General features: G+C 42.5%; 1 protein-coding gene across 2 annotated transcripts; it reads left to right on the top strand.

The window, feature by feature from the left end:
* Positions 1–770: 770 nt before the first annotated feature.
* Positions 771–17840, top strand: NUDT4 (nudix hydrolase 4). 2 transcript variants are annotated; one of them, XM_081212151.1, is made up of 5 exons: positions 771–1402; positions 10740–10850; positions 12159–12203; positions 13936–14053; positions 14835–17840. In XM_081212151.1, the coding sequence occupies exons 1-5, from the start codon at positions 1304–1306 to the stop codon at positions 15035–15037; spliced, it is 576 nt and encodes a 191-aa protein (XP_081068277.1). In that variant the 5' UTR covers positions 771–1303; the 3' UTR covers positions 15038–17840. The 2 variants fall into 2 exon arrangements, with proteins under 2 accessions (XP_081068277.1, XP_081068278.1); XM_081212152.1 differs by having other exon boundaries at positions 774–1402; positions 13939–14053.
* The last annotated feature ends 972 nt before the right edge of the window (positions 17841–18812 follow it).

Raw genomic sequence — 18812 nt, 5'->3', positions numbered from 1 at the left:
CCTAGTTTTGCTTGACTGCAACGGTCCAGAATTTCACATTACAGTTCAGCCTTGAAATTTTCGACCATTTTGCATCGCCAGCTCAGGAACCAGTCTAGTACGCTGCGGGTGTAGCACTTATATTCAGGGGGATACTCCCAGCGCCTGGGCACCTGTTTTCTCCCCCTTGCCCTACTGACAAATGAGACACTCGGAGTACCAAGTGGATCTAAGGAAATGGAGGCGCGACTCATATTCCTTGGAGTTTCCGTTCCTTGAGAAACTGAAGGATCCGATATGGGAGATGCGCACCATTCTCTGTAATCCTATACCTAACGGAAGAGTCCTCCTGAGAGTTGCCTGTACACAGCCCGGGCGGCTGCCATCTGGACTGAACTGGATCGAGCCTTGTCCGTGCGCACTCCCTAAACTATGAAATTCTTTTGTCAATGCTTGCGCGAGTTTAAAGTAGTCATCACTACAAATATGGCATGTGGGGGGGGGGGCAACTCTCATTGAAAAGAAAGGGAGGCGCTTTTCCCGCTTCCAAATTGCAAAAGCCTCTAGTTTGGGCGTTACTGCGCGAGGGAAGTAAGGCAGCCAGCCGCCTCAGGACCAGCTAGGCCCTCCTCCTTTCACGTTAGGCTGAGGGGATCGGGGCCGAGGAGGCTGCCTCGCCTTAGGGCAGCCCCCTCCCCCCCCCCCAGATCAGCCCATGGAGCCTCCTCGCTTCGCCCCGCCTCTCCCCGCCAACCCCTCCTGTGAGGCGGGCTCTGCGCCTGCGTAGTGAGCGGCGGAGGCCGGGCCGCTGCGGGCGGGTGGAGGAATGCGCGTTACAGTTAAATAGTGGGTACGGCGGCCGCAGGAGCGGCGAGTGGCGGCGCTTCAGGGGGCCGGATGAGGGCGGCTAACTGAGGCGGGCGGGGCGGCGAAGAGATAGCGCAGCGCTTCTTCCAGCTCCGGGACAGGCGGCGGCGGGAAGGCGGCGGCGGGCCAGCAGTCGGAGCGTCTCCATGGCGCGGCGTGGACTCCTCCTGGGCGGCCGCGGCACCGGCAGCGCTTCCGCTCCTCGCGGCGCTCGGTTCCCCTGAGAGGAAAAGCGCGTCGTCGTCGTCGTCTCCTCCTCCTCCTCCCTCGCTCGCTCGCTCGCTCCCTCCCTCCCTTGACGACGGGACTCACTCTCGCCCCGCCGCCGCCGCCGCCCCTCGGAGCGGGCCGGAGAGCGAAGCGGGAGAGCGCCGGGGCCTCAGCCGTCGCCGCGACTGGAATAGGCGCAGTGCCGGGGACCGGAGGAGGCGGCGGCGGCATTATTATTTCTGCCTCTATGATGAAGTTCAAGCCCAACCAGACGCGGACCTACGACCGGGAGGGCTTCAAGAAGCGGGCGGCGTGCTTGTGCTTCCGCAGCGAACGGGAGGACGAGGTGAGGGCGGTTTGGGGGGGTGGTTGGGGGTCGGGCCGCGTCTCCCTCTCCCGGCGGCGGCGGTGCCGCGCCCAGTTTCCGCCTCCCTCGCTGCCCACCCCGCCATCCCTTCCTTCCCGCTGCCTGGGACCCCCTTTGTGTGCGGGGCTTTGCGGAGCAGGCCGGGCTTGTCGCCCTCTCGCGATCCGCGAGGGTTCCTGCCCGCTTTCCCCGTCCCTTCTCCGGGGCTGGGCTTTGGCGCGGGATGCGTGGTCGCCAGGGGGCTAAGACCCACTTTTCTCTTTCTCCCCCCCCCCCTCCGATGCAGGCCTAGTCAGAGGGGCCGAGGAGGGGGCCGAGCCCGCTTCTGTAAGGCAAGAGAGATGGGGTGACCCAAGGTCGGCTTATTTAGGTGACTTGGTTGTGGCTGGAACGTGGGGGGGGGGGAGAGTGAAGCTGAAACTGCCGCCGGTCTTAAAACGTGGTGTGCTTTTGTGTGTGTGTGTGTGAGAGAGAGAGGGGGGGGGAATAAAGCCGGCTGGTCTTTTAGCCCGCCAGTGGCTACTTAACAGAAATGAAAGGGTTGCACACTGTGCCTTGAGCATTGCGCATCTTTAATACATTTGACACTAGCCGGACAGATCTGGCTGCCTCCGAAAACAGCATGGCTTGAGTTCAATGACCTCTTCTGCCACAGCGGGGAGATCGAGTTGCTTTTGTGACTGTCAGTTTTTACAGACACCCCCCTCCTGCCCCCGCGCACACACAGCAGAGCAGACAGGTAGGCGGCACTAGTTCCTATTTATGCAACAACAATCTGCATAACCAGCTCCTGTACATGACATTTCTTTTTTTTTTTTACTCTATCTCTTTGTGATGCGTTCAGAGTAAATAGTTAATATCTGAGTTGTTGTCTACTGTTCAGTTGCTACCCAGTTAGCTCAGACATAGTGATGTGGTTTTGAAGCATGTTTATAATGGCTCATTAGGGGTGACCACTTGAACAAAAGAGGGGATGGTGCACACACACCATTTGAATGGCAATGCCCATCAACTTGGGGGGCAGTCCCCTCGAATATTGGGGGGGGCTTGGCCCCTAGGAGTTGTCTGCTATGTGGGTGATATTTAATACTAGACATGCTCAGAGTAGCCCCACTGAAATCAATGCATTTAAGTTACAAACGGTCTACTCTGATTGTGACTGATTGGATATCTCCCAGCGTGCTTGGATGAATGCCTTACAAACAGGTTTGAAACACACATTCAAACAGCATGTATAAATCAGACATCCAGATTCACTTTTGCAACAGGCTAAATGTGCATATTTCTGCATACAGTATAATAGAATCTAGTAACACTTAATAGGCTTTGAAATGCCACACTACCTCTGGTTTCAAATATATGGATATTGAGATGGATATACATATGCATGAACAGTGATTTCTACTGTAGTTGTGATAGAGGTCTGCACTGAAAAAGAAGGTTCACCCCCCTTGAAATCTACTTTTGCTACCTTCTAGCCATATATAGTTTTTTAACAGCATTACATTTTGCTGTTTTTCTTGCACTTCAAAGTAAGATAGCAAATGTGACCATGCATTAATGTAGCAGATGGTAAGTTAAAGGCAGTCAAGATTTTTTATATTTTGGGGACATATCAAGCCATTACTAAGTCTTCTAGAGCCTCTTTAAATAATTTTTCAAATAACCTGTTGTCACTGCCTGACTGTGTTTCTTCCTTTCTGTGTTGCTGTCCATAAGGATATGTGAGAGAACTGAAAATATGAGACTAAGGATACTCTCCTGTATATACATAATTGGGGTTAGTTCCCATTTAGCTCGGTGATCTGTTTGAATAAGAATTGGGCTGCAGGTTGGTGTAGCTTTTCAGCTGCTTTTTCTCCAGTTTCTTGAAAGGGAGATTACGGTCTCATTTATCATTTTAAATTGGGCTGTTCACATAAAATGTAAGCAGCAGATTTTTAAAAGCCAAGTATTATACTGTGGACCTTTATTGGAAAATACAGAATATTATTGTTCTATCCTTTGATTATATCATTTACCAGAAAAAAAAATTAAACATGCCCGAGAAGTACCAAGAGCCATTTGCGATTTTGAGAGGCAGTGTAGTTGTAGGGAGAAACTGTGAAGCATTCCTGACTTCATAATACAGTCTCTACAGATTTACCTTTGCCAACACTAGTACACAATGGTTCTGTCACACAACTTAGAAGCAGTTTTGCCAAAAGTAGGCTTGGCTGTATCAGCTGTTAGGAAAAAGCTTTCCATATTCTGTGATGCAATTATACAATTCCCTGGTACAGTTGGATCTTGCTTCTGGAAGTATATGCTAGATGGGAAGTATAACTGAGACATAGCATGATTAAAGCTGAAGTGGGTGGGGACTGCTAACATAGGGCAAAAAAACCAACCAAACAAAATGCATTTCAACCAGAAATATTGTGCCCCTGGTATTTAGCAACCAGAAATATTGCCTAGGCACATGAACTACTACTTTTAGCTATTTTGTCTAAAAAGTTATTTTTGTGTAAACTTCTGTAGAGCAGTCTAAGCTAGTACGAATAGTTTCTGTAATTGCATTGTTTGAAACTTCACATTGCTGTGCTGGACTACTAGCAATGTAATTGAATGAGTCCAAATTTAAAGCAAAAGTACTGCTTTAAGTCTGTTGGCACACCTGAATTGTTCTGCTAAATATTGCCAGTATATGCTTCCAATAGGCTTCTTGCACAGTATTGGGGCTGTAGAGGGAGCTCCAGCTATACTAAAAAGTGAGATACTCAGCATCTTTTAATTGTTATTTTAGGTTTAGGTAATATATATTCAAAGAATGAGACAGTAACTGTATTGTGGCAACTACTTGTCCTTGATGTTTAGCAGTTCTGGATGAGTGGCTTGAGAGATCCACTGCTCAAAATTCCACAGACACATATGGACAAAAACCGTCCATTTTTGTGTGTGAACTAGTTGACCTCTTGTGTGTATTGGGGTCCTCCAGTGGTGGAGATAAAACTTAATTTGTCAGAGTTTCAGCAATAGCAGTAGTTAATTTGTGTCTTTTAGTATTATCTTGAAACAATCCTGGCATATTCCTCTTTTTGCCTTCTCAGTAGGATAATTCTTGCAAGACTCTTGGGTACAGTTTTGGTGTTTGCAAAGCAAGGAGTTTTACTAGTCATCATGAAAGCAGAGATTGCAGGTGCTTTGGTAATATGAAACTAAGTGTTCTGTTAACAAAGGACAAGATTTGCAGTAATCCTGTCTTTTGCAAGTGCCTGTTACATGTTCATTTCTGTGTAACAGTTTATGCTTATATACTAGCATGCCGTTATACTGTCAGTTGGTAGAGACTGTGACTTTCAATTAGCCTCTGCAGGGTCTTAATTGCTTCCAGTAATGAAGAGAGAGTTGGCATCTTGTACATTTGATACAATTCAAATAGCTTTTTTTCTTCTTGAAGTGGGGCTGTTCTGGTCTGTAAGTTCTCTTGATGAAAGTTAGTCCTCACACAGAAGTTGTAATGACTAAAAATCTATTTCCTATATAATAAAAAATGCTTAATATAGAAAAAGGAGTACTTACAACTTAACTCTCAGCTGAAATGGGACAAAACCATGTGGTAAGCTGGCAGCCTCTGGGGTTCTTCCTTCATATTTCAAGTTACAACATAGTACTCTTTATTGTCTAGAGGGAGATTGGTGCTGAAAAGTTGCCTTTTTCATTCCTGTCTACAAACATATGATAGCCAACATTGGTAAAAGCAGTGTAAATGACCTTTCTGCACTGTCCTTGCCTTGGCTGAAAAAATGGAACATTTTGACAGTGGATACATGGAACTCGAAATAGTTTCTTAACATTTAGCTTACAAAGGTGAGTTTGTCAGTCACACAGTCCACTTTGGTTCAAGACCAGTCAGGTGGACTCTGGCTCAAGCGAATACCTAATGACTTGCACACTGAAACGGGTGAAAAAAGGTGTTTTGTGGGGGAGTAACCCTGCAGTCAGTCAGTTGCTTTGGCATCCTTGTTATAGTTACTGAAACCTCTCCAGCAACATTTAGTAGCTGCAGAAAGAACTTCTTGTTGGTCTGTCAGCTGCCCAGCAAAGTTAAGAGGGACTGTACTGTTCATAAAAGAGACCTGAACAGCCTTAAGCTACCAATGCTATTAGCTGTCTCTTTTCTAATTTCCTTCTTTAACGTCTTCCTTCACTTTAAGACTTTTTCTTGTTAGAAGTGAGCATGATCAGTGTAGACCTGCTAAACGTCAGTAAACTAAAGACATGATTTTTGCCCTGGAGTAGTCACACTTTGTTTACTTATTTTTATGGGAAGTATACATTGTGCCACCAAATCACTGTTCTTTAGAAAGGGTAGAACAGTAGCTCCAACTTCTTTCTAACAAAGGTGAGCTTTGTGTGTCAAAAGGCTTGCCTGCACATCTTCATAATTCTGCCAGCACCGTTTTATTGGTATGTTCTTAATATTTAATTTAGTCTAGAATGCCATTTTTCTCACACACCATATGTGTATAAATAAATAAATAAATAAATGTGCAGTAGAACATGTGATAGTGTTTAAATACTGAGCAAGGAAATGCTCAGGCATGGCTGATGATGCTTAGAATTTGCCTGGCTGGACAAGTTGGCTGCTGAAGAGAGAATGAAGCAAGGATTTGTTTGAGCACTCCAGAACTTTGGAGGAACATATTGTGGGATCTGCTGCTGGGAGTTGCCTCCCATTTTAAAACAATCTTGACAGTTGTGCAAGAAGTAATAATAATAATATTATTTCTATTATTTCTCCTTTCCATGGAGGCGCAAGTCACAGCAACAGCCAAGGCGACATTTTTCCACCTTCGCCGCATCAAGCAGTTGGTCCCTTACCTTTCCCGCCCCGACCTTGCCACAGTGATCCATGCGACAGTCATCTCCAGGCTTGACTACTGTAACTCGCTCTACGCGGGGCTGCCCTTGAAGCTGTCCCAGAAACTCCAGCGGGTACAGAATGCTGCAGCGAGGCTCCTCACAGCGTCTCTGCCATGGGAGCATATTCATCCAGTGCTTTTCAAGCTGCACTGGCTCCCGGTGGAGTACAGGGTCAGATTTAAGGTGCTGCTTTTGACCTTTAAAGCCCTTCACGGCCTAGGACCCTCGTACCTACGGGACCGCCTCGCCTGGTATGCCCCACGGAGAGCCTCAAGGTCCATAAATAACAACACCCTAGTGGTCCCAGGCCCTAAGGAAGTTAGATTGGCTTCAACCAGAGCCAAGGCCTTTTCAGCACTGGCCCCAACTTGGTGGAACGCTCTGTCTCATGAGACCAGGGCCCTGCAGGATCTGATCTCTTTCCGCAGGGCCTGTAAGACAGAGTTGTTCCGCCTGGCCTTTGGATTGGAGCCAATTTGATTCCCTCCGCCCCCTTTTTCTTTTTTCTTTTCCTTCTCCTGCAATGAGGCTCCATTTTAATATTTTAATGTTCCATTATTTTAATGTTGTATTTTATTTTTGTTTTTAAGTTGTAATCACTCATCTTGTTTTTATTATTGCTTGTAAGCCGCTCTGAGCCCGGCCTTGGCTGGGGAGGGCGGGGTATAAATAAAAAATTATTATTATTATTATTAATAATAATAATAATAAATTTTATTTATATCCCGCCCTCCCCAGCCGAAGCCGGGCTCAGGGCGGCTAACAACAATCAAATAATCAGTCAAATAATGACACAATCTAAAAATATTTCATTATAAAATTAATTAAATCAAATTGATGGCAACCAATTAAGCAGAATTCTGTGCAGGTTGCCAGAGGAGGGAGTCAGGCTGCGCCCTGACCAAAAGCCTGGCGGAACAACTCTGTCTTGCAGGCCCTGCGGAAAGATGTCAGGTCCCGCAGGGCCCTAGTCTCTTGTGACAGAGCATTCCACCAGTTTGGAGCCGCAGCCGAGAAGGCCCTGGCTCTAGTTGAGGCCAGCCTAACCTCTCTGAGGCCTGGGACCTTGAGGATGTTATTATTTGCAGACCGTAGGTTTCTCTGTGGGGCATACCAGGAGAGGCGGTCCCGTAGGTACGAGGGTCCTAGGCCGTATAGGGCTTTAAAGGTTAAAACCAGCACCTTAAACCTGATCCTGTACTCCACCGGGAGCCAGTGCAGCTGGTATAATACCGGATGAATGTGCTCTCGCATAAGGAGTCTCGCCGCGGCATTCTGCACCCGTTGGAGTTTCTGGGTCAGTCTCAAGGGCAGCCCCACGTAGAGCGAGTTACAATAATCCAGTCTGGAGGTGACCGTCGCATGGATCACAGTGGCTAGGTCAGAACGAGAGAGATAAGAAGTAGATTATATATTTTATGTTTTTGCTCTGTTGTGAGTTGTCTTGGGGGATTTTCATAGCCAAATGTGAGATTGAAATGCCTAAATAAACTAAAAAGCACTTTAGCACCCAAACAGAAATGTGCTCTCTCTTAGCTGTGTTATGCTTGCTAGTGTGAATGAAACACACCACTTTTTATGTGCATACATCCTGCTTCCACCCTGAGGTGTGGAAAAGTGTTCTTTGATTTAATCTGCATGCAGAATTGCCATGTTTGCTCAGCACTAGGAACTATCAGTTTGGAAGAACCCAGTGCTGCGGCTGCTGTTTGCTCCCAAGCAATAGCAAACAGGTTTCTTGACATTTTCATTAAGCCTTGAAAGAAATCTGGAGTTTTGATAAAAGCATTGGGCGCATCTGCCAAGATTGTTTGTTGATGCACAAGGTAGAATACAATAGATTGGTATCTGTGAGTATGGCAAAAGAATGCAGGTGGACAGGAATAGCGCTGTTCAATGCATTAGTACACATAGCACTATTCCTACTTTATTTCCTCTGGGCATACCTTCTTGGTTGTAAATCTAAGACTGGGGTGAGGAATTAGATCTGGATGGAGAGTTCAGATTTGACCCATCTTCTCTGGGGCATTTGGCAGGTGGGCAGGGCACTGACCTGTCAACCCCTTGAGTCATATGATGTCAGGTGAATCAAAGTTCAAACAGCAGCTCCAAAGGAAGATTTTTCTTTCAGAGCCCTGGCTTGAATTCAAGCTGGGATTGCAAGCAAATACCTTCTAGGTGGGTGGAAATACTGGCTTTTATTGTCAAACACAGGCTTATCCCATAGATTACATAAGAGAGAACAGATCTCCACACCTGACATCCGGTGACTGACAGGTGAGCAAATGGCCTCTCATGTTTTATTCAGAGGTCTGGTGGGCCGCAAGTCAGAGAATCTCCAGCACTGTTCTAAGAACCAGTGATGGCACTTCGATGAGTTGGAAAATGTCTATAATAGGTCTCAGCACTATAAATAAGTGTCATGGTGAATGCGAATAGCCTTTGTGGAAATTTGTTGTGATTGGACCATACTTTTCTGGAAAGTAAGGGGGATTATTCAGTTCTAACATCATTATGAATCTTGTATTTTGTTTAAAATAAAATGAGTATATGATAGCATGGTATATTTATCTTGTAGAATTTGATCTGTATCTAATGAATCCGACATGTGTTCGAAACTCTTTGGATTACATTCAGTTTACTTAATATAAATACTTCAGTTGTAAACACATGCATTTTCTTCACTAATGCTAGGGTCCGTAATTCAAAACACTGTCATGTTATGATATGTCATGGCTCTGAATCTTATGTAATGGTACAAAGCCATGTATTTAAGCTCCAGACAGGACAAACAATGACTCCTTCCTCCCTGCACTAGTAACTGGGATCTCTGTTCAGGCCTGTGATCAGTGTAAATGCTGATTGAAACAATTTCACTAAGCCGAGTGTTTTGAAACAGAAGAATAATGGTGTTCATAATTGTTGGTGGTTGCTCACATGACTATGGAAAACACTTAGTTCCTTCACTGAAAGGAAATTGGTATCCTCAGTTCATAGCTAGAGCACAAAACATTCAAGATACCTAAAAACACACACAGCTAAAAACAGTTAAATTCTATCTAAAATTCTGAAATACTGTAGTATGTAAGGCAAATGCATTTGAGTCACTGGGTTCTTCCACACTTCTACTTGTTCTGCCGCTTTCCCCCGCTTTCCCCCAGGAAAACAGCAATTGGGTTTTCTGCAGATTGCCTTTTGTCCGCTTTAGTGCTAAAGGGTGGGTTTTCTGGTTGAAAGCGGCAGGCCAAAGCAGAACCACCCAGACCTTTGCCTAGAAAACACAGGGCAAGTGGAAGTGTGGAAGAGCCCTTAGCTATTCCGTAAAAATTAAATCCAGTTTAATATGCTTTCAGTCTTCCTTGTGGCGGCTACATTAGAAAGTGAAGGAGAATGCCTCTCATATTTATTTCTTGGCTTGGCTTTCCAACCAATGTAAACTTCATAAGACTAAAGTATGGAATGTAAACAATTAGTTGCTTTGAATTGTAAGAATCCAAGAAGCCTGTACAGATTTGTATTTGCTTTGTTGAATCACAGTCTAGCTTCCTTGTGTTTAATGTTTTAATATAATAGGAAAGGTAATGGTTCTGCATCTAAACCCTTGCATTTTACTGTAGAATGTGTGGCTGAAACTGCGCTCAGCACTAGGATGGAAGCAATCCTTTGTGGGCTGCTAGTGAGGCTGGTCATGACACACTTTTTCTTTAAAAAAAGAAACCCACTGAGTTCAGTTGAAAGCACAAGAATGTGCACAAAAGTGCACATGGAAAGTATTAGGTTTCTTCAACCTGTGTGCACATTAACACACTGGTGCATACACAGATTTTCATGTCCAGAATGGGCTTTGGACTTCCACTGTAGAGACAGAGGAATTGGGTATCTAATGCAGTCTGTATTGGCCTGAATAAGTTGTCATCTTGGTCTGGGTTTCTCCAAGAACATTATCTTGATGTTCTGAATTGGGTTCTGCTTCCATTGTTACTGTCCTTCTACTTATTAAAACATTTGCAGTCGTGTCTGAAATGCTTTGAATAGACAGCTATTTTATTTTTTGGGTAACTTAATTGGGTCATATTTTATTAAAACTGACAGTCTTGCAGTAAGTTGACTGTGAACCAAATATGGAAACATCCAGGAAAGCATACTCAAAACTTGACATATTATCTGACTTTAATATGTATATAAAAGTTTGATGTATATAAAAGGGAAGGAGTGCAGAATTCTTGAACTTTATAGCCTGTCACCCAAGCTTGAATCTGTTAACATATATTTGATATTGTTGGCTGCCTTGAGTACCATTTGGTGGACATCTTAAACATTTTGTTAACTTCACAAAATATCAGTCTGGTTTCATGAAGTCTCTCACTGAGTTTTAATTCACACAGTCATAAGAAAATCTTTTTCTTTGCAGGTTCTTTTAGTAAGTAGCAGCCGGTACCCAGATCAGTGGATTGTTCCAGGTGGAGGAATGGAACCAGAAGAGGAACCTGGTGGTGCTGCTGTCAGAGAAGTCTATGAAGAGGTAAAGAATTTAGAACTCTCAGCTTGAAATGCTGTATGGATGTGCATTCTCTGAATTTTAACAGATGACTCATTTAAGCAAACTTAACAGAGCCACATAGACAAGGGCTACTCCCCTCCTAGGAAAGGCATGTGGCAGACCTGTTATAAATGACAGTAGCCATCCGCATGGCTGTTCTCGTGTTCATGAGATGCTGGCTATAAAGATAATAGCTTACTGAAAGAATTGAATTGTTCCTAATTTAAATGAAACACTTTCCAACAGATGCCTATCAGCTGGGTCTGCCAAACACTTGAGACCACACAGGACTCTTCTGCTTTATTGCATGGTTAGAGTTGTTTTCCGGGCTACAGTTTCTTCTAATCTTGATAATTCCACAGCCATCAGACATTTGTGTGTTGGTACAGGAGAGGCAGCCCTTAAGTTGTGGAATTCCCTCCCCACAGAGGAGGGACACCTTCATTATATGTGTCTGACACCTTCCTTACATAGTTCCTGTTGTTTGCTTGAAGAGGCCCCTCTTCACTCTGGCCTTTGAGTTAGATATTTATAGGACTCACCCTATTCTTGTGCCTGTAATTTATTTTAAACTGTTCTTAAAAATGCATTTCTAAATTGCTCCTTGTAATCTTATGGCAGGTAGTGAATCAAATAAATAAACTGAAATTTCCAGGATGTGCTACTTAAGAAGCACTTATCACAGAATGAAATATTCTTTGTTTGAATGTATGGATAATCTTAGAAGTTTTAAATCTCAGCTAGGAAATAGTTTACAGTATGTGCTGAGCACCTCTAAAAGATGTTTGAGGCCCAATCCGGAAAGAGAGGAGTGCTAAATCATGTGCATTCATCAAGATGCAGATATTTCTGTTCCTAATTACCAGAGTGGGGGAGTTTGCATTGGCTAAATATAGCCCCAAATCATTAATATAAAAGTTTTTAAAAAGTGGGAGCCAGAATGGAACTAGCTACATTATTTAAGTATGCTAAATTCCTACACACTTTTTGCTTTATTACTCACATGCTTCCTAACTGTAAACTCTGTAAAAGAAAGAAAAGCAGATGCTCTATTAGAAGCTTCTCAAATTTAGTTGTGTGTCTGAAAAAAATTGATAATCAGAAAAATGTGCTCCCTGCTCCTTAGCTTTCAGGAAAACTAAAGAGACTCTGGCTAGGGCACAGATTTAATAGATCATGAAACCATTACTGGACATGCTAGTAAATTAAACATTGGTTTCGAATATTGTAATGAATCCGTAAGAACGATTGCTTGTGGGGAAAATATCTGATTATCTTTATTCCTTGCAGGCTGGAGTAAAGGGAAAACTAGGCAGATTGCTGGGAATATTTGAGGTGAGCTGTTTAATAATATATATTCTGTGATGTACATGCTGTGAAATGTAGTTTGCATTTCTAATACGGAAGGAGTGGAATCTTGGAAAACAGGTATTTTAATTAAGGACTGATAATTTGAATACCTTCTACACTTCATATATAAATAAGTCAGGTTTGGGAATAGAAAAATATTGACATTCATGTACAAAATATTTATAAGTAGGGAAGATATTAAAAGGAGCTGATTCAGTAAATTGTGCTGATTGTGATGGGGACACTATCCAGTACCTGCATAATGGGTGAAAATATAGTAGAATAAGAATTGTCTCTAGGATCCCATTTTTGCTGGTCTGCAAAGTGACTGATCTAATGAATGCAACAAAGATTTGAAAGGAAATGTGATTAGGATTGGGGTGTTTGTATAGTTCTAGTTTTCAAGCAGTGAACAGAGAATGTTAGTTTAACTCCTGGATAGATGCTGTAATCCGCAGTTCCTAATGAAATATATGCAGATAGAAAAAGTGGAGCCCTGTTTCTAACATCACAGTTCATGATGATGATGATCACTATGATTTTGTACCCCCACCTCATCTGACTGGGTTGCCCCAGCCACTGTGGATGGCTTCCAACAGAATATACAAAAACACAACAGAACATCACATATTAAAAGCTTCCTGGTGCAGGGCTGCCTTCAGATGTCTATGAAAGGTCATAGAATTATTTAACTCTTTGACATCTAATGGGAGGGTGTTCCACGGGGTGGGGCTACTGAGAAGGCCCTGTGCCTGGATCCTGGTAACTTCACTTTCCACAATGAGAGAGATGCCAGAAGGGCTTCTTCAGAGTCCAGGCTGAATAATGGGGGCATAGATGCTTCTTCACGTATACAGGTCTGAAGCCATTTAGGACTTTAAAGGTCAATACCAACACTTCGAATTGTGCTCAAAACGTACTGGGAGCCAATGTAGATGTTTTAGGACTGGTGTTGTGGTCCCGGTGGCTGCTCCCAGTCACCAGTCTAGCAACCACATTCTGGGTTAATTGTAGTTTCTGAGTCACCTTCAAAGGTAGAGTGTATTGCAGTAATGCAAATAGGAAATAACCAGACCATGTCTCAGTCTGGTGAGACATTGGGCAGGAAGGCAGGGTCTCAGCTGGTGTACCAGATGCAGTTGGTACACAGGTTCCCTGGACACAGAATTGACCTGCGCCTCCGTGGACAGCTGTGAGTCCAAAATGACCCCCAGGCTGTGTACCTGGTGCTTCAGGGGCACAGTTACCCCATTCAGGACTAGGGAGTCCCCCAGAAACAGTACTTCCATCTTGTCAGGATTCAAGCTGAATCTGTTAACTGCCATCCATCCTCCAACTGTCTCCAGACACTCACACATGCCTCAACTGGCTCCAACTTAAATGAGAGGTAAAGCTTTGCCAAGAGAACTCATAGCTGCCTCTTAGAAGACTGACATGTTTCTGTACTGCTACCAACAGTATACATTTGCTTTTCACTTGTTTTTCCATTGGCTTTTTAAAAAAACAGTTCTAATTTACATTCCCCCCCCCATTTAAACTATTGAATTTGTATGTGTACCATTGTATTTTTAAATGATCTTGTTGCAGTGTTTGAATTTTAGGCACCTTGAGGGCTATATTATAGTGGAAAGATAGTATATAAGTGATTCTAAGTAAATAGCTATCTAATGTTGCAAGTGTGAATTAATATGTCTGTTCTCTCTTCTTCCTACTGAAGCAGAATCAAGACCGGAAACATAGGACTTATGTTTATGTTCTTACAGTGACTGAAATCCTGGAAGACTGGGAGGATTCGGTTAATATAGGCAAGACATTTTCAACCCTGCATGTGCTAAGTGTGTAATGCAGTATCAGAACCATGCTATTTTTAGGACAGCTTTCACACAACTGGTGTTCAAGAAGCATGATGCTGCAAGTTATTAAAATTAGAGGTGTACTGAAAAGGTTCAAAGGATAACTCAAGAGCAGCCAGCACCATTTTCTTTTATCACTAATTGGCCACTGCTCTAATAGTATTAATAAAATAATTTATGGAAGTAGATAAATTTTGTGTTTGATTCCAGTTTGACACTCCATGGCATGCTGTTTTTACAGATACTTTAAACTACTAATTGGTTGAAAGAACTTGGGATAATGTGTAATATTCAGAATGCCATATACTTCTAATGAATCAGAACAGGGTAAGATAGTAGATAAAAAGCAGGCTATTGCTTGTTGGCAAGGGAACAGATGGACAAACTAACTTTCATGTTAATTTGCACATAATTAACATAATACATTAATAAAAGTAGACACCAGCCTGTTAGTCTCACAGTGAACCATTCAGCCAACTGTGGTAATTAGAAGCCTTTATTTATAGCTCCAAATGTTCATGATCCTTATTCAGCACCTAACATCATAAGACCAACTTAGGAATTTTATGAACAGAGTTGAAGATCTTGGCTGTCTGTAGTTAATACCCTTGTTTTTCACAATTCTGCTTGCCGCTACTAAGTGGGTGGGTCTCTGGGGGATTCTTTAGAATGTTTCAGCCACATTTGCCCACTTCATTTTAAAGTTGACAGATTGTAAGGTTCAAAATGTCCACTATTTGAAACATTTATTCTTTTCATGTAGGAAGGAAAAGAGAATGGTTTAAAGTCGAAGATGCAATCAAGGTCCTTCAGTGTCACAAGCCAGTACATGCAGAGTACTTGGAAAAATTGAAACTGGGATGTTCACCAACCAATGGAAATTCTGTGGTTTCTTCCCATCCTGATAACAACTCTCTATATGTTACTCCTGCACAGACTTCTGGGTTGCCCTCAACTGTAAGATAAAATTCAGCTACTTTTTTGTTCACCATCACAAGGGGAGATGTGTTAGTGGTCATGTGCTATGTGTATAGTCATTTAAATTGAGTGTGTGAACACTTTATGTTCAGACATATACATTCTTTCTTTCTTTTTAGCAATGTTTAATATTTCAACAAACCAAAGCCATACAGGGAATTCTAAAAGATGCCTTAAATGGTCCTCTTTGTGGCTTTTTAAAACCTGATTAAAAACAAAACAGGAGTGAATTTGTAATTTGGCATTTGAGTTTGGCTTAATTTTGTTAAATTTCCTAAAAATCAAAAAATGCTATTTTTGGGAAACCGTTTTTAATTTAGTCGTCCTTATTTCCCTACTTCAGTACAAAATTTGTTGGACAAGTTAAAAGGCAGCAGAAACCAACAAAGAAGTGCCTTCTATGTCAAGAAGTGTCCTCCCCAAATATTTCACTTACAAATCCTAACCAGAGTAGTGCCAGCTTGTCTGCCTCTGCCAATCCTTCACACTGCTCTTGCTTACAATTAGCCAAACAGGCAGATTCGAGAAAAATGCTAACATGCCAACCCCTTAACCTGCTTGCTCTCCTCTTGCCAAAGTCAGCCTTGGCTTTCTTTGCTATTCCAGCAGGTGTTGATTCATTACTGGGGACCATCCCAGCTTCTTCCAGCCTGTTTCCAAAACACATGATTTGGATCACTATTGGGAAGATAACTGTCCTGAGCTTTAAGGAAAAAAAGCAGACTAAATGGGGTTCTAATCCTGTTTTAATGTTTGCAACTAAAATATGGCTATAGAGATTCTCTAAATTATATGAAGTCTAATTTCAGAAATCTCTAAAAGCATTTACTGTACGCTGAACTTTCCCTTGATCCCTCAAGTCATTACTGTGGTTGAGGTAAAGAACTACCTCTATTATGAAACTGTCTCTTCTCATTCTTTCTATGTAACATAAACCCACTGTAAATAATCCAACTGGTGTATAGTGTAAAGTGGAAAGAAAAGGTAATGTAAATACTCTGTTGCTCACACCAGTAGGTTACTACCTAGGACTTCTGTGTCTTAATAGCTATGTAACCAGCAGAAACTTTAATAGCTCACTCACTGAATCTTCACCTAGTGAGTTCCTGCTCATCACATAACAGATAAAGGCACAGGAATCCTGTCTGAGAAAAAGGTGGCAAACTTACACACTAACTTCCAATATATTGGGTAAAAATGCTGCTATAAATTAACCCACGTGCTGTTACAATTTTTAAGGAAAATGTTGGTGCCATATGCTTTCCTTCTAGAAACATGTGGGAATCACACATAGTGCCATAGAAATGCATTTAAGCAAGGAACATCAGTAAGAGGTTTGGTTGTGAGTGTTGCTTCAAGAGCCATAAGTACTATTAACTGGAGATGGACTTGCAACATCTTGCTCAGGTTAGAACTTCCAGGAGTTACTGGCTTCAGAGAATTTGAGTGGAGCCGTAGATGTCATCAGTTTTGTGCTTGAAGAGCCTTACTTTCCATATTCTGATTCAGATGGTCAAAAGAACATTCATAGTAGACTGGTGGCAGACCCATCAATGTGAAACCTTGTACACTAATCGGATTAAGGAAATGGCTAGTTAACAAGTATGCATTTTTCCTGATTCCTAAGTCAGCACTTCAACCCCACACTCTTATTCAGTTATCACTAACCACATGATGATGATAATATGAGAAATGTCTCTTGTTCATCACAGTGATGGAAGTAAGAGCAATTTTAATTAGTTTTTGGTTACTATAACTGCTTTCATCTCAACTTTTGCTTTTGGAACATAAAGCCAAGGCAAGCGTAGAGAAGCTACATATTGGTAATGCATGAATACTTTGGTTTCTAACATTTATGTGTTATGTAAAAATGTACAGTTGTCAGTGCTAACCAAATCAAAGGTGATGGCTTATAAATACTCCAGGCTGCTGTGCCACATACAGTTTTAAATATATTGGTGTACAGATCTCTTCTGCCTATGCAACTTCAGATAAAGCCCCTTATTCATACTGACTTCTAAAGTCTGTCTTGCAACATAACACTGGAATGACAAGAGGTCCACTGTATTATTTAGCTGCCATTGTTGCATTTTCACTTATAGACAAGTGAACACAGAAACATTGTCTATTTCTGTCATTTGGAAGAATAGACCGGACAGCATGAATGTGTCAAATAACAGCTAAGACCTCTTCTGTCAAGATTAAACCATAGTCGAATAACTCCAGTAAGGGGTTCAGGGTTGACATTAAAATGCTGAGGGATTAGTATATAGTGAAGCATTCTTGTGGAACTAGGCCAGTGTTCCCCCTAAGTGACCTTTGAACCTGTAGCTGGCTTCACAAGGCAGGGAAATAAAAGTTGACTAGGACCAGATTCCACAGGGCAGTCCATGTCTTCAGTATCTTAAGACATGGTTTGCAAAGTCAGAAGGTCATTACCAGAGAAGTATAGGCAGGTCTTGACTTAATACAGTGGGAGTTTGTTACAGTGAATAGTTAATTGGGAACATGCCATACCAACATTGCAAGAGTATTTATGTAGGTTATAGAGGCTATTAAAAGTAAAAATACCATCCTGAGTGCTTATTGCAGACTAACCAGGGCTACTGTCAAAATGTTGGAACAAATGCTCAACATGCTTCTGAGAAGTAAAACGTTTGAAGGAAAACTACAAGTTAAGTTGTAAACATTTTGAGCTGTGTGCATGGCTTTCTTTTAAAGATTGATGTAAGAATTTTGACTTTTTATATCTGAAATGATCCTCCAAAATAAAATAAAAAATGAAACACAATCTGCAAAGACTGTAGCTTCTTTATGTAGCAATACAATTCAGATTTAAGTATTGGGAACAGTGGTCTCCAACTCAACATGTGTTTGAGAGTGGCTCATTCAAATCAAGTATATTGCAAAGTCTGTAGTAGAAAACAGTGTTGGAAAACTTATAAAACATGAGTGACTTTTACCTCCTTCTGTGGCCTGGAAGTTTTTCTGTACTTGTAGTTGAAGGCAGGGACCACATCTTAGTGGTACACAACATGCTTTGTACCCCAAGAGCCCCATGGCGTTCAGTGGGATTTACTTTCAGATAAACCTATACAGAATTGCTGCCTATTGCCTGTATGCCCAAGCTACTCAAGAAGAAACGCTCTTGCTTGCCTCCCATGTCCCTGACTGTTGTTTCATTTTGTGGATGTGTCCACAAACTTGAGAATTTTGCTTACAAATACTGCTTAGTGGTTAGGCTCACTTCCTGCTTCTCACACCCATTTCTGACATCAGCTACATGCTATAAACTCACAAGTGACCTGCAGTGATGTCACGTGGAAATGCTATACTTGTTCTTGTACCCGAAGGGGCAGTTATTTCAGGCCCCCATCTCTTTGCTCCTGGTCTACTTTAACCCTACCCGCTGCACTTGCTGGGTATGAGGCTATCCCTTTCAGAACAACGAACACTCCACTAGGGGGAGAAGGGCTCGATCTTCATTGAAATGGCAAACTTCTACCTGGGGTTTGAGCAATTTAGTAACTTCTCCCCACCTCCTGCTCTCGCTTGTTCTCTGCTCTGCTTCCTCTGACATGTTAGGATGCACAACAGCATGTTGTTGTCTATCCCAAGTGCGTCTGTTCAGTGATCCAGCCAGTGTGGAAGCAAAGCCTTGTATAAGTCTGGACCACACTTTACCTTGTAGCACTATGCATGGCTCACAGAGAATGCCTCCCCACTCCCTTCTCCACACTCCTGATACATTACCTCACGCTGC

The sequence above is a fragment of the Podarcis bocagei genome (genome assembly GCF_964188305.1).
Source record: "Podarcis bocagei genome assembly, chromosome: 10".
Classification (NCBI taxonomy): domain Eukaryota; kingdom Metazoa; phylum Chordata; class Lepidosauria; order Squamata; family Lacertidae; genus Podarcis; species Podarcis bocagei.
Note: the sequence above shows the minus strand (reverse complement) of the source record. Positions and strands in the feature narration are given on the sequence as shown.